Below are 14,406 nucleotides of genomic sequence, written 5' to 3' on the forward strand. Positions count from 1 at the left end.
CTGCCGTAGCACAATCAAGATAACCTCCCTCGCGACTTAGCGCCCCTCCCTTGCCGTCCAGAGGAAGCGTGCGGGGTTGGATGGCTGATTCGCTCGTCTATTGGCTTCGTATCGCGTCGTGCATGGCAGGGAAACGTGGAATTCGGCCGGAGAAACGTGGAGAGGAGAAGGAATGGACAAGTTTGGAGACTACGACTTTTGGGAAGCCTGACGGCGGTCAACACGGAGGAGGGGACGTGCATCCGCCAAGCCCGCCATGTGTGGACCTCTCCAGACGCCTGCTCCGCACCACCACCAGCGAACCTCCAACATTGTGAGACCCTGAACCCTGGTCAAAGCAACAACAGAGCAAAATTCCGCGTCCGGCACCACGCGTCCACCAAGTCAAACCACCATGTCCGCGACCCCTCCTCCTCCCCCGCAGTGGGTGCTTGACCTCAATTCGACGCCCGCATCCAAACCGAAGAACGCATCGCTCGCGGACCCGCCAGGCTACACACCATCTCTGTCCAGGAAGGAGCGTTCCCAGGCATCAAAGACTCAGAGGCAACCCCCGACACCCGAAGAGATGGACACACTCAAGATGAAGAAGGCTTGGGAGGTTGCCATCGCGCCTGCGAAGCAACTGCCTATGAATGCTTTTGGTGTGTCCATACCACGCGACATCGCTTTGTCAATTGACTAACAACACCAGGAATGTACATGACTGGAAACACGCTGCAAATCTTCTCCGTCTTCATGGTCTTCACCCTGTTCAAAACCCCTGTGCTTGCTGTACTCGGCCTCCAACGCACCTTCGCCCCCTACGAAACTCCCGGCACCTCTGGACGACTCCTCGGTGTCAAGATGGCTTACATTGCTTGCAACATGTTGATGTTGGCATTGGGTATATGGAAGGTTAATGCCATGGGACTTTTACCAACGACAAAATCAGATTGGCTGGCTTGGGAGAGTGAGAGGATATGGTCAGAAAGAGCGGTGCCCAAGGAGTGGTTGTAGACGTTTCCATGGCCTGGAATACGTCTTCTATGGTATTCTCTTGCTACCATGATCGAGACAACTTTTGATCAAAGTCATTATCATGCCCTGCTCTTTTCCATAATCATTCCTGATCACTTGTCCTTCTAACTCATCTCTTCATCGCTACCATCAAGCAGTGAGGTAGGTACCGGCACTCGTGGCTCTGCACTGCTCATCTCGCCGTCTGCTACACTCGCAACAGTCTTGCCAAAGAACTTGGCTCCATCGTCTATCGACTCCTCTGCTACAGACTGTCCAATTGCATTCATGAACTCCAATTTCCTCCTAACAAACTGCAATACCATGATCCGCGGCGTCTTCATACCCGCATGACCCCTTCCACCCATAGTCACAGGCATGTCTTTTAGGACCTTCGCCGGAGACAAACAAATGACGTTGCTGTTGAGGCAGTAAACTGAGCACGCAAAACATGCGAACCAACATGTAGCGTAGCATGTCCGCCTTTCTTATGCTGCGCCTCAATCTGCAAGACCTCCTTACGAAGAAGATCTGTGTCTCTGCTCATCTTGACCACCACCAGCTGTGGTAACATCTTCAAATGCTTATCCTGGAGCAAAGACGTGCCGTTATGCTGCATGTTCTCATAAAGGACATCGCTAAAGTTCTTGTACGAGAGAAGCGACAGTTGTTGACGAAGACGCGTATTTCCACGCACTGTTCGAAAGGCGTTGTGGACATCGGCCATCCGATCTTGAAGGTCAAAGTCGATTTCCTTCGACGGCTCGAATGGAGGGGGAAGCGCGCGGGGTAGACAGAGGTAAACTCCTGAAGAAGCCATTGTGGTCAGGGGTTTGACCACGCGGAAGAGCTGACCTGGGGGCTTAGGGGCGCATACGAGCAAAGATCTTGTAGGAGGCTTCTGACATGGCGTCCTGGAGTGGGATTTCATGTTTGTGATGCAGTAGTAAAGGATATGGTTGTAGAGTTGAGCGTTAAAAAGGTTCGGAGGCGAGACTGTTAAGGTTCGATATGATCGTAGACTCCCGGTGACTATGCGGACGATGGTTCATATGCGCAAATCACTACGGGGAGATCATCACGATCATACTGCACGTGAAGGGTCTTGCGGAACAATGATGTTTCGTATGTAAAGATTCATGATGACCAGTTCGGGATTTGTGCACGGATCTCGCGACAGGTACAGCTTGAAGAAGATTGAGCATACGGCGCAGTTTTCTTGGCTAGGAAGGCTGCCTACGTGGCTAGCACAAATGTCGATATGGGTTCTTAGTACAGTGAAAACTCGGATTCTGTGTTTCATGAATAGAATGAAGGAATGAAGGAATGATGAGCTTTCGAGTAGCGTTCCACTTGCTGAGTGTTAGTCTGAGAGATTACAGACACATTTTGGGCTTGGTATGCCGCAAATCTAGCCTAAACTACCTCTTCATCTTTCATCATCATCCTGATGAATATTCTCATACTCCTCCTTGCTCTCCCAATTCTTCGGATACCCTCTCGCCACCCGCCAGTCTTCCGCCTTACTTCTCAATCTCTCAAACAAACTCTCTCGCCACCCACCGTTCCCATCTTCCTGGAAACTCATCCTCTTTCCGAAAGGCCATGACAGCATGTTCTCAACTCTCGCCCCGTATTTGGAATCCAGCAGACCGACAGCCACATCAACTATTTTTGGCCGGTTACCTGATGCGTAGAACACGACGGCGGAACAAATACCGCAAAAGTAACGACAGACGTCTGGTGAGGAAGTGTGGTATTCCATCGTACCGATAGCAGGGTCTTTGGTATCTATGAGATGTTTGAGATCGAAAATATCTTGCGGAAAGGCCTTGCTATCATCTTTTCCAAAAGACAGATTTTTCGTCTCTGTAAAGGTCCAGTAAAAGATGTCGCTCCCGCTTTGTAACCGGCAGCTGTTACAAGCACAGAAGCTGGCTTTAAGCTTTCTGCTGGCAGGCTCAACGCACGAGGGCAGATTTTCTTCGCTCATTTTTTTATACTCGCCCCGACGGAGGAGTAGATCCACACCGCAACACTTGCAGCGTATCGGCACACTGTCCTCCTCTTTCGCTTTGAGTTCTGGGACAGTTGAAGACCGAGGCCAGTTTGCAGGTAGTTCCTTTGCTTCTGAACCACGGCCGGGTGTTGTCTCTTCGTAACTTTTTAAGTCTACACCATCGCCATTAAGAGCACAGATCCATGGACTGGCACCCCCATCCTGCGTATCGAGCACATAGCCCATTCCACCAAATTTGATCAGCTGGCGATCTCCAACATCCACATTGCCTAGCGTTCCAGTCACTACCCCCAAGTTCTTCGCTGGATCTTTGAAAGCGCAGAACATTGGGCTTGAACAGGTAGGACAGAACAGCAGGTCGAAGCGCTCCCAGGCGCTGAATGCCTTGAGACCACTGGTGTCAACATTGGCGCGAGGCTCGGGCCAAGTTATAAGAGAGGTGTGCAGTGAGCCACAGAGGTGTCGGCAGCTTGTACAGTGGCACGTATGCCCTGGTAGAGGAAGATCAGATGCGGGAAAGGTGGTGTTGTATTTATAGGTGCCACAGAGACACGATGCTGTTAGCGTTACCGTCTCAGACGAGGAAGACATGTCGTAAGTCAGAGTTGAGACTGAGCTTGATTTTGTGGCGGAGTTCCCTGTGGTGATGTGCTAGTACTTATGCGACAACAATGCATTGTTATCGAGAGGTCATGCCTTTCAGCTACTGCGCCGCTAGTACCACGCCGCATATACTCTACCAAAAGATACTACGCTCTAAGTATGCTGCAGATGTTACTTCCTACGTAGCGCTTACGTATGTGAGTGGATGTTGTGTCACAGGGCGTGGAAAAAGATTGGTAAGCGTATGCGGGGCTCGCAATCTCATGTCGTACCTCGCATTCTACGTCGCATTTGGTCATATGAACGCAGAAAGCCATGGTTAACGGCTCAGTAGATTCGAATGTGGGCAACGTTCCTACAATCAGCTAATCTTCTATACTTTGACCACTCGCATCACATCAAACAAGCCTATTTTCTGCTTATCTGACATGCCATCTTTCAGAAGACCGGTTACATGCTCACCCTGACGGCCGCGCTGATTGCTTACGATGGTCGTGTCGCCTCGCTTGAAATCGCATGTTCGACCTGTCATACCGGTGATCCACATCTTGACGTTGCCAAAGTGGGGGCCGTCGAGCAGATTTGTTCCATATGCTGAAGCCCAAGGCGCGTCGACTTGCCAAGGATCCAGACTCTCACGTAGCTCCGGCGCGAACGCTGTGACGACAATGAGCTGTCGCTCATCTTTAGAATTACTAGAGGCTGCGGGTGCCAAAGCGCCGTTTGGTGACGTGTTGAGGTTCTTGACTTCATCGGTAAGCCACCTTAAGTCTCTTTTATGTTCTGAGTTGTGCTTTGCCACGTCCCAAAGTTGTATGCCTTCCTTCTCGTCAAACTCGGGCATCTTTCTTAGCACAGCAGCTGTGTCTGATGCTGGAATTCTACTCCATAGTGTGCAACCAAGGACCGTGATGTTTGTGCCCGGAACATCGCTCCTCGTCTCATATAGTACCTCGAGCCTTCCTCTTGTTGTTGGCTCTTTCTCCAACTTATGCGCCAGCTGCAAGCCATCCATCCAGCTCAGGCCGTGGAACTCTAAGGGGCCCAAAACCAAGAAAACCTTCTCGTGAAGATTACACCGCCGAACCAAGAAGGATAGATATTGTTCGTAGTCTATGAGCTTGCCGATGTTTCCAGCGAGAACAAGGAAAGGTGCAGCGACGGGTATGTGAAACGTTAGGTATTGCGAGTCGTTGTCTAGATGGAGATCTGAAAGGACCTGGAGGGAAGTTTTCGGGCCAGAGAAAAGGCCAGATAGACGTCGCATCTTGCTGGGAAGCATTGTTATTCTTGGGTGGCCGCTTGAGATTTCAGTGTATGTGACGCCGGATTCGTAGAATAGGCATAGGAAAAAGTTGAAGTTGAAGGCGGGTCGCGTTCTACAGCAGAGGCGCTTCTAGAAAGACAAACCTGGGCGTCTATACTGGCGAAGGACTAGAAGAATCAGTAGGAAGACTTGAGAGACATATAAGCGCTGGTAACAAAGCGCGGCTTACGGCAGGATTCCAGCTAAGCTGCGCCCTGGATCTTAGGCATGGATCCTGTTCACCAGCACAGCCTCATCTCTGTTACTGTTCCCAGCACCGTCGAAGACGCAACCACGAGAAGTGTAGCTGCGGTCATCTTTCAGTTTCCTTACACTTCCGTTGTTGGATGCCCATGTGTCTTCGCGATGCGTCGGGGTCTACGGGTGGTGGCTGTGAAGAGACACCTCAGGATCACTCAGCGCGGGACCAAATTAGATTTCGTCTAACCTGATTTCGGATGGCGCGTTCTCGGCCCCGCCCCGACCCAGTCCACCCTTCTTTACCCAGCCATCTACAGCTGCCACGATGACTTCCACCACCAAATTTCCGATCAGCACCATTTTCTCTTCAATCCTGTCGCCGCCGGCTATGGGCCAAACCCGATGAAGTGGGAGACAAATCTAAGCGGTGATTGCCTTCGCGCCGTGGGGCGCTACTCTTGAAAGCTCCGATGCCGTGAACATACAAGCACAATAATCCTGCAAGGGGTACTGTCAGTATGGCAGTAGGATAAGGAGACATCCAAGGTCAGGGTATATAGTGTTGCCTTTGAACATCTGAATACTGAACACATGCGCCAAAACGCGCTGACCTTGCTCAGAAACGAGTTCGAAGATCCGTCGTTGTGGTATGCTGCTCCGTCAACAAACCCCTCCCATCGGTACCGACCTGTTGCCTTGTAAACACGCGGCTGATTCTATGCATCTGAAGCGGCATTGAGGTGGATGATTGTTCATTGCTCTGCGTCCCGTCCCGAGAGCGATCAAACTCGACATCACACAATAGGAGATGAGCCACAACATCGACCACACCTGTGGATCAACAAAAGATTAGAAAAGTAGCCTCCCGAATCTCCCCTAAATGACCGTTCTGTACGAAGAAAGAGTTCTTGGGTGCTGTATGTTATCCGGCTAAATGTTATTCGCCTGGCGGCGAAGCCCTGTCCTGCAGCTTACCGGTTGACCGCAATGGTCCCGAACGTGCATAGCTGCCTCGTTGCTGTGGAAGGCATTTTTACTCAACAGATTTCGCATGGAACACTCTAGAGGGATGGCTGCAATGTGCTGGATACGATAAACCGAGATTTCCAAGGGGCGCGATAGATCTACTTTGATTGTGAGGCTGAAGTACCAATGTGCGATAGTTACACCATCGACGGCTTGATATTGCAATTGCACGATCTACAACCTGGAGTCTGGGACCGAGCAACTAGCAGACTCTAAGAATAGTCGTGTAACGTACGAACCCATCGAATGTTCCCTATACGAGCCTGGTATATTACCTGCGTGTGAATTTGTCGATCCTTTCGACTGCCTCCTGGAATACGGCATGTTTGATGCAGCTGATAACTGGATGGAAAACATCTGAAGAGATCGGAATTTCGGAATTCTCTCGAATATGCTGGTATGCTTTAGCCGACATGGCAATGCTTCTACTAATAGCGACGCAGTAAGAGAGAAAAGCCTCAGATTCGAGCCACTGTCGAATCCTCACGTCGCCTCGTTACATGAGGTTACTGTTCGCATCAGAGGTCCAGATATGCATGTGCAATATACTTCATGTGATACGACAGTTTTACAAGTGAAGTCTCGCCTCCCGTGTTCGCTTATCCGGTAGCCAGGCACAACTTGCTCACCACTTCACTGGATTCCGACCAATAGGAAAACCACCAATCTTACACTGGGGCGTCAGCTTCTCTCGACTCGGAAATTCCGGTCTTCCAGATTTTCGTCGACTTTACTTTCGGGTATCATACGATCTGACTACGGCCAGATACCATGAATCAGCGAAGTAAATGCTATGTTATGTCGGACCATATACAGGGTACACAGTGCTCGTATTCGCTCGCCTCATGATAACAGTATTCAAGATGACTGGATATACTTGCCACTCAATCTAATATACTCTTGAAGCGAGTTCTGTTCTCCAGAATCACAGAAAGCCATCTCTATAAGAGTCGAGCATGCCGCATGGCCATCCTGCCCGAAATCAACTCTTCACTCTTTGTTCCTATCGGCTTCTACCTCCTGGTTATCAGTCAATATGAAGGCCTTTTCTTACTTCAGCTATGCCCTGCTAGCATTTGTCTCACTCACTGAAGCTCACCCGGGGATGGGTGACACGATGAACGAAATGCGCTACCTTGCTGCTCGTGAGAAGCGTGCAGCTTCGAAAGAGCTCATTGGCGACCTCAAGACACTGGCAGACTCCAAACTCACTGCTATTGGCAAGGACATCAAAGCCATCATACTTGACCAAACGTCTGCTGAGTCGGCTACCATCGATGGCTCCATTCCGGCTGGCAACATCGGAAGCGCTGCCTGCAAAGCTGATCCGTGCTGCCATTGGAAATGGTTGGCGTACGAAATGACCGCCAAATTCAACGGTACATCCGGTCGTTGCAGCAAGTTTGCTCGTCAAGCCGTCCGCTTGGGTTTCCATGATGCGGCCGTCTGGTCTAAGAGCAGCAGTTATGGTGGTGCAGATGGCAGTATCCTCCTCAGCGACGAGATGTCGCGTGCGGACAACAACGGTCTTTCAGCAATCGCTGATCAAACAAAAAAGTGGTACACCAAGTACAATCAATACGGCATGAGTATGGCAGATATCATCCAATTCGGTGCCAATGTCGCGACCGTCGTTTGCCCGCTTGGACCACGACTTCGAACTTTCGTTGGGCGCAAAGATAACAGCAAAGCTGGCCCTACCGGTCTTCTTCCTGGAGAAAAGGACTCTGCAGATAAGCTCATCAAACTTTTCCAAGACAAGACGATCGATGCTCACGATCTTGTTGCTCTTGTCGGAGCGCACACTACTTCGCAACAACACTTCGTCGACACCACTCGCGACGGTGACCCACAAGACTCAACTCCCGGTATCTGGGATATGGCTTTCTACCCGCAGACTACGAATAACGCGCCTGTCCGTGTCATCAAATTCCAAAGCGACATCAACTTGAGTAAGGACTCTAGAACAAGTCCTTCGTGGCAGCAGTTCAGCGATCGGGCTACTGCTCAGGGCCGATGGAACGCGGTATGACTGCACATATCTCCAAACAAATATCTCATCTGACGAAATGATATAGGACTATGCTAAGGCTTACACGCGCTTGTCGCTTCTCGGCGTGAACAACATCAACGACCTCAAAGAATGCACCAAGGTCTTGCCCGCAGAACGGCCTACATTTGTTAGCGAGGATCAGGTCTTGCTCGACAGGTGGCTCAACGGCGAATTCGATCAACTTAATAACTTGGTGGATGATGCTATTCAGCTTACAGGTGTGATATCCTCCAGAGAAGAGAAGCCTTGAGTGCAATGGTGGCTTCATTCCCTCTATCCATAGCTTCAGCTGCAGCACTAGCATGAGAATTGCCGGGTTTCACTTATACTATAACATAGATCTATCCTAAAGTCACTAATGGTTCTTTTTGACTCACCTCTTCCTCATTCACTGTCTAGTAACATCGGGGTCCGCTTGCTCCGCAAGTTCACCGCACAAACCCAGCTTATCAGAGGCTAGTCAGTGTCCGCAATCGGTCACAAGCCTTTTCGCTTCCTAGATTGGTTTGCGCCTGTCTTGTAGCTTGTTGTCCACTGATACACCTATCTTCCACTAAAGTCCAGACATGCATCAATTTCACGCCATGAAATTACCACCCAATGTTCCCAAGTCTGCTATCGACAAGTATGTTCCGATCAAGCTCATTAGCGAAAGCCCAAATAGCCTCGTTATTGCTGTAATCCCCAACAACCTCGTCAAGCCAACCCCCTCTTCTCTTTTAGCACTGAGAATTCCTCGTTCAAGAGAAGAACGTGGAGCACTCTTAAGACAGATCGAATCACTCCTTAGTATCAAGACTCGCCGCGTCACCAGAGTCATCGACTATGACCCAAGAGGAAACTGGTACATCACGTCCTTCTGCCATGGCCGTGACCTGCAACACCTCAAGGAAAACTTCTTTCAAGATGGCTTCCCGCCTTTCCTCATCTGCAAGATCTTTGACGAAGTCATGGCTGCTCAAGGCACCGAGCTTGGGCCGAAAGGAATTTGTCACACGGATCTGGAGGGAAGCAACATCATACTGACGCCTACGAAGAAGGAGGAGTTTCCGATAGTAAAGATTGTGCATCTCAACGGTATCGTGACCTGGGATGAGCAAGCCGTTGTCAAACAGATGATCAGGTTGCTACGATATCTAACCAACAGCGCATCACGCATACCGGAAAGATACCGCATGAACAAGAACGGAGACAAATTGGAGTACGTGATTAAAGACGAAGATACCAACAGCCTAAGAATCGGCGATGACTTCTATTCGTTCATCGCGAACTATGATCTGGAAGGGAATACACCGTGGGAGGATCTCAAGAGCAGGTGGATGAATGAGGCAACTGCCTTGATGAAAGAACTGTACGATTCTGAAAGGTTATTGGATGTCATGGAGATCATCATGGAGCCAAAGGTTACAGACGATGAGTTTAGAGAGGCGGTGGAGGACGGTGGAATGGACATTATTGACGATAGAGATCTGTAGGTCGTAGACAGTTGACCGCCGTAGCAGATTTTGCGAATAGAAACCGAAGTGGAGTAAATTATCATGGTATTCTCTAAGTTTGCCGTGCGTGTAGTTGATATTGTTCATGAAAGAGGCTTGTGTAATGCACATAACCGCCACGTTGCACTCTTTTGAGTGATGACTTCTAGTATGATCTTGCGACATTCCTAGGTGACTACTTTAACACAACGTTTTCATCTCTCGCAGATGACGGCTGCTTATATATCATTTCGCCTAGAGGTATGGTACGTCTTGGTAATGTCATCCTCTTGTCCCCTTCAATATGAAATGCCCCCAAAACGCCAATCGAGTTTACCGGCCAATGAATATTCTCGGTGAGAGTAAGGATGGTGATTTGATCTTTGTCATCTGCCACTGCAGCGTACATATATTAGGTCACTGCAAAGCTCTCAAGATTCTGCAGAACGATCAGATTCCCCCCGTCTTGGTACAGCATGTAGAAGATGTGAAGGCTCCCCAGCCTAGCTGAAGTCGCCATGAGCTTTACTAGGTCGCTGATGACTCCAGGGCCAGACTTCTCATTCGAAGCTTTGAAATGTCAAGTCCGAGTCATTGACCTACCATAATCGGCCTGTATTTCGAGTCCAGATTCTGCTATTCCAGGGTATGCTCCCAATACTTCAATGGATGCATTGAGTGCAAGAAAGAAAAGTACATAAGGTGGTTGAGGTGTGGTGCTTTTGCAAGGCGACCGGCAGTATGGGCCTCCATAGTCCAGCGCAAGGTAGTTGCCTCCTCCTTGGTCCTACTTCCCAGACATTTTGATTCTTTACCACGACTACTCGATCTGATTCCTCAAGGACGTTGCATTTGTGATGTCAAATAGGGCTGAAGACTGTGGGATAGCGGGGCTGTAGTCGTTGCGAGCCATCATCGTTCATGCAGCAGTAGCTGCTGCTAATGGATGTGGCAAAGGCCTCCCATCTCTATGGCGCTGCAATGCGTGTAGATCGAGACAGGAACCGTACGTGGTGATAGGAGGGTGCGGAGGTGTCTGGCAAGGTCCTGTGGATTCTTGATTCGGCTGTTCGAGCCTTTGAACTCGCGTCGCCGCTGCTGCGCATGTCGTCGGTGTCGGGCTTTCTTTTACCCTACGGAGTTTGCCAAACCATAGCCAGCAAAGAGGACACCTTTTCCATCGGACCGTGCAGGGGAATATGCAGAGTAGAGGCTCACGCACAAAGCGCAGACTTTGGGATGCGCGATAATGCTTTGAGAAGGTGCTGATGTTGTTGCTGGGCTGCTGGAGGGAGGCGCTCTCAGCGCACGGACCGATGAAGTTGGTTGTTGCTTGAACTCTCTCTGCCCCTTCCTCCAGACCACACTGTCCCAACCCAATCACCCCGACACCGCGTGGTGAAGGTATCGAGGCCACTGTCAGTGGCGATATACCCTTCATCGTACGGTGCAGAAGCTCTACTCGCTACGAGCCTGCAGGCATAGCATAGGAGTCGTCCGAGGGCTTGACCGAAGCCGCCGAATCCACGTCCTCGACCGCCTTGCCTGCGATCGCTACGTACTCCAACAAGACTGTGGTGAGACATAAGAGCTTCTTGGTTCTCGTGGGGGCAACCTCGCCCTGTCGACAAGCGAAGCCAGGCGATGTAGGCGCGGCTCCCTGCGTATATCGGCGAGCATTCCGCCAACTGAACCCTGTCCCGCACCCGGCTTCCTATAACACAGTTAGCACACCTGTCTGGGGTTACACTGTAAACCAGACTCGGAGTATCATGTTGCTGATACTCGAGCTGACAGCTCCCAATACATCCTCGATCTCCGCTCGCCACGTCCATAGCACAGTCGAACCTGCACGGGAATACTGTGGCCGCCCAGCTTGCGGTCATATCGCCTTATCGTCCGCTACTGTACCTCGACACTTACAACATGATTAGTACGTGGCCAAGCATGAATTTTCGGATTTTCTTACATACGCCCTCACGTCGTCTTGCCGCGACTCCAATCTACAATGGTCACATCGGCCCGTAATCTCTGTCGGTATCTAGCGCCATGGTCCGAGGAACATATATGGTATGCAGCGTGCGTCCCAGCCTTTGTAGATCGTTTGACAGACAGCGGCAGCAAGGCCTTCGCACATGGTTGTGCACGCTGCTCTCCGGTACATCTTTGAGGAGATGGCTTACAAAGGAGCCGGAAGGCAGATTCAAGCTCCCACAAGATACGTGTTCGGCGATCCGATTAGCGGCATGTCTTGTCTCAAAGCCCACCATCTGAACAGTCAACTGTGTCCTACGCAACATCATTGCTGACGTGCGAACCTCGTACAACATCGCCTACCACAGACTCGCGAAGTCGAAGTCGACGTCCCCTTTCTTTGTGCCTCTTCGATATCCACTGCTTGCAGTCGAATCGAACGCCGTGAGACAAGGGATAGATCGTTCGATTTCGTGCCTCTCTTTCCCCGTCCATCTCGATATTATTGGTACCGGTTCTATGATCCACAATGGTGAGAGCAGCCTCCGACTTGCAATTCGGGCGACCCTCAGCCGTCCTAGCACTGTCAAGCATCAACGCACTATGCAAAAGTCAAGCTGCTGCGCGCTTCAGTCTAGGAGATTTGGGCCTACGCATCCGTTTGGGAGCTTTGTGTGGTACGGATGATGTCGTTGATCGTCGCTGGTAGGAGAGGGTACTGTTCGTGGTAGGCTTGTATGTGAGCCGAGCTTGGCGGCACATTTTCGATCCCTCAATCTCAGTGTTCCTTCGACACCAGCCTTCTCGTCCATAAGACTTCGCTGTTCGATTGAGGCCGTGTATCCCATCATCATCAGGATCTTGTGGCCTTTGCGGTATAGAATTGCTGACAAGGGCGCAGCCCTTAGGGGACTAAGCCATGTGACCTAGACACCTCACCGTGATCATAGGCGATCCCAATTTTTGGCGAACCTGAAGGCGCCAAGGAGTTCTTCTCTCGACCAGAACTCATGACTGTGGGACAAGCCAACTCACTTTCAATACATCCCTGGAGGTGGCAGGGAGCATGCGCCTGCCGGTGTCGATTCCAAAGTTCAGCCGCTTTGGTGATAAAAAACGACAGTGAGTTCAGTATATGTACCTTCATCACGACAGCCGCATCAGGACGACTACAGTGGACGTCCAGGTGGTCACAGGCATGGCATCGTATGACTACTTTTTGTAAACGACGCAACCGAGGCCGAAGTGTACGAAGTATAGCGTGCACATCTCAAAGAATCCTGTCTGTCTGCGGCAGACACTCTCGTCTGCGATCGCTGTGAACGATAATCCTGGGAGTCTTGCATAATGTTACAACATCGAAAACACCAAACCACTTTGACAAGGAATTTGTAGCGCGACCGGAGCGTTAGCTTCGAGCTCAGCAAGCGTATCTCAGCCAGAACGATACGACGGTAATGCGCAGCACGAGCGTCAGAGTAGTTGAAATGGACTGGTGTCCCGCTGTTGCGCCGTAACGGATCCTTTTGGGCAAATTCAGCGAGGTCGCACGCTGAAGGCATGAAGTAGTGTCTTTGGATATCATGGCCACCTTTTTCACAACGCGACCTTGCTGGCGAGCCCGGTTATCGCATGCAGTTGGTCACTGCAGAAGTCGATCCTTTTGTTGCTTCCAAACTGATCAGAGGCACCTGCCGCGTCGGATGCAGACGGCGTATCCCGCCATGGCATCTCCCGGGATCGCCTTCGATTGTCAAACCTCTTGCTATCTCTTACTGAACGACGGTCCTCTTTCTCTACACCTCCATTTTCCGGTCATCTCTTTCCATCCTTTTCGTCTCTTTTTGTCATCTATTCCGTACCTCGGTCAGTGCCCAAGACTTTTCAACAGCGATAAACCGCTGGCGATGCCATCCAAGAAGGCACTCGCCACAGTGTTTGTTCAATGAGCGACCCGTCTCGCGGTTTTTTTCGGTAGTGAGGCAATTGACTGCTGCCCTCTGGTGACATAACAAACGGGTTGCATTCCGATAAGGCGAATGGATGGCCGAAGGCCCACTCGCGGGGCGCGAGCATCTTGAACGACGCAAAATCTGGACCAACACGGCCACAGCCGTTGGACTTTCCGAATTCTATACCGTCTCGAGCATGCCAACGCAGTGGGCAATGCTACAACCAGCCAGAGGGAAGGAACTCCGCATGAACTCCTAATGAGCTCCTTGAAGCTCTCACCGCGATGTCGTTCTCGTTCCGTCGTCGCGACATCTTCTAGCACTGGCGCACCACAGGGTTTCTTTGCCAGATGTGCCTCGCAGGCCTCCACCCATGTCCGTGCACCGACACCTTCAGCCAGCTCGGCCTTCCATGCTCTCTCATGGATACTCGCTGTGCCTCCACTCATCCAAGTATATCGAACGTATTCTGCTCCTTGTTGGGTCCCCTAGGTATCCTTCGCGGTCGCCGCTGGGCTTGTATACGCTGGATAAAGGCCGAGGCCAACGATGGACGGGCGCTCGCACGCGAAATGCAGCATTCTTGAATTGGCCCGGCTATTAGGAGGGGCTACGTTGTGCATGACCGTACGTGTAGGACACTACCTGGCTTTCCGTCAGTGCACACTCTGAATGTCTTTGCTATGAGAAGCGAGCGCAGATGTCTGTGTTCTACTTTACTTGTCCACTAAAGACACCGCCTACCGAAACGAATGGGGTCTTTAGTCTCAACATGGATGATCAGCCTATCCAGCACC

General features: G+C 50.8%; 3 protein-coding genes across 3 annotated transcripts; 2 read left to right on the forward strand and 1 right to left on the reverse strand.

Moving 5' to 3' along the window:
- Positions 1 to 394: 394 nt before the first annotated feature.
- On the forward strand, positions 395 to 999 carry GT037_000446 (transmembrane protein 85; the record flags this gene model as incomplete). Its single annotated transcript, XM_038925493.1, has 2 exons — positions 395 to 644; positions 695 to 999. 2 exons carry the CDS (start codon positions 395 to 397, stop codon positions 997 to 999), a joined length of 555 nt encoding a protein of 184 aa, XP_038791349.1.
- A 125-nt stretch (positions 1,000 to 1,124) lies between these two features.
- On the reverse strand, positions 1,125 to 4,904 carry GT037_000447 (uncharacterized protein; the record flags this gene model as incomplete). Its single annotated transcript, XM_038925494.1, has 5 exons — positions 1,125 to 1,435; positions 1,522 to 1,854; positions 2,770 to 3,403; positions 3,816 to 3,902; positions 4,110 to 4,904. 5 exons carry the CDS (start codon positions 4,902 to 4,904, stop codon positions 1,125 to 1,127), a joined length of 2,160 nt encoding a protein of 719 aa, XP_038791350.1.
- Positions 4,905 to 7,191: 2,287 nt separating this feature from the next.
- GT037_000448 (ligninase h2 precursor) lies at positions 7,192 to 9,683 on the forward strand (the record flags this gene model as incomplete). Its single annotated transcript, XM_038925495.1, has 3 exons — positions 7,192 to 8,181; positions 8,234 to 8,426; positions 8,773 to 9,683. 3 exons carry the CDS (start codon positions 7,192 to 7,194, stop codon positions 9,681 to 9,683), a joined length of 2,094 nt encoding a protein of 697 aa, XP_038791351.1.
- Between the last annotated feature and the right edge of the window lie 4,723 nt (positions 9,684 to 14,406).

This window comes from Alternaria burnsii (assembly GCF_013036055.1).
Source record: "Alternaria burnsii strain CBS107.38 chromosome Unknown 705, whole genome shotgun sequence".
Taxonomy (NCBI): domain Eukaryota; kingdom Fungi; phylum Ascomycota; class Dothideomycetes; order Pleosporales; family Pleosporaceae; genus Alternaria; species Alternaria burnsii.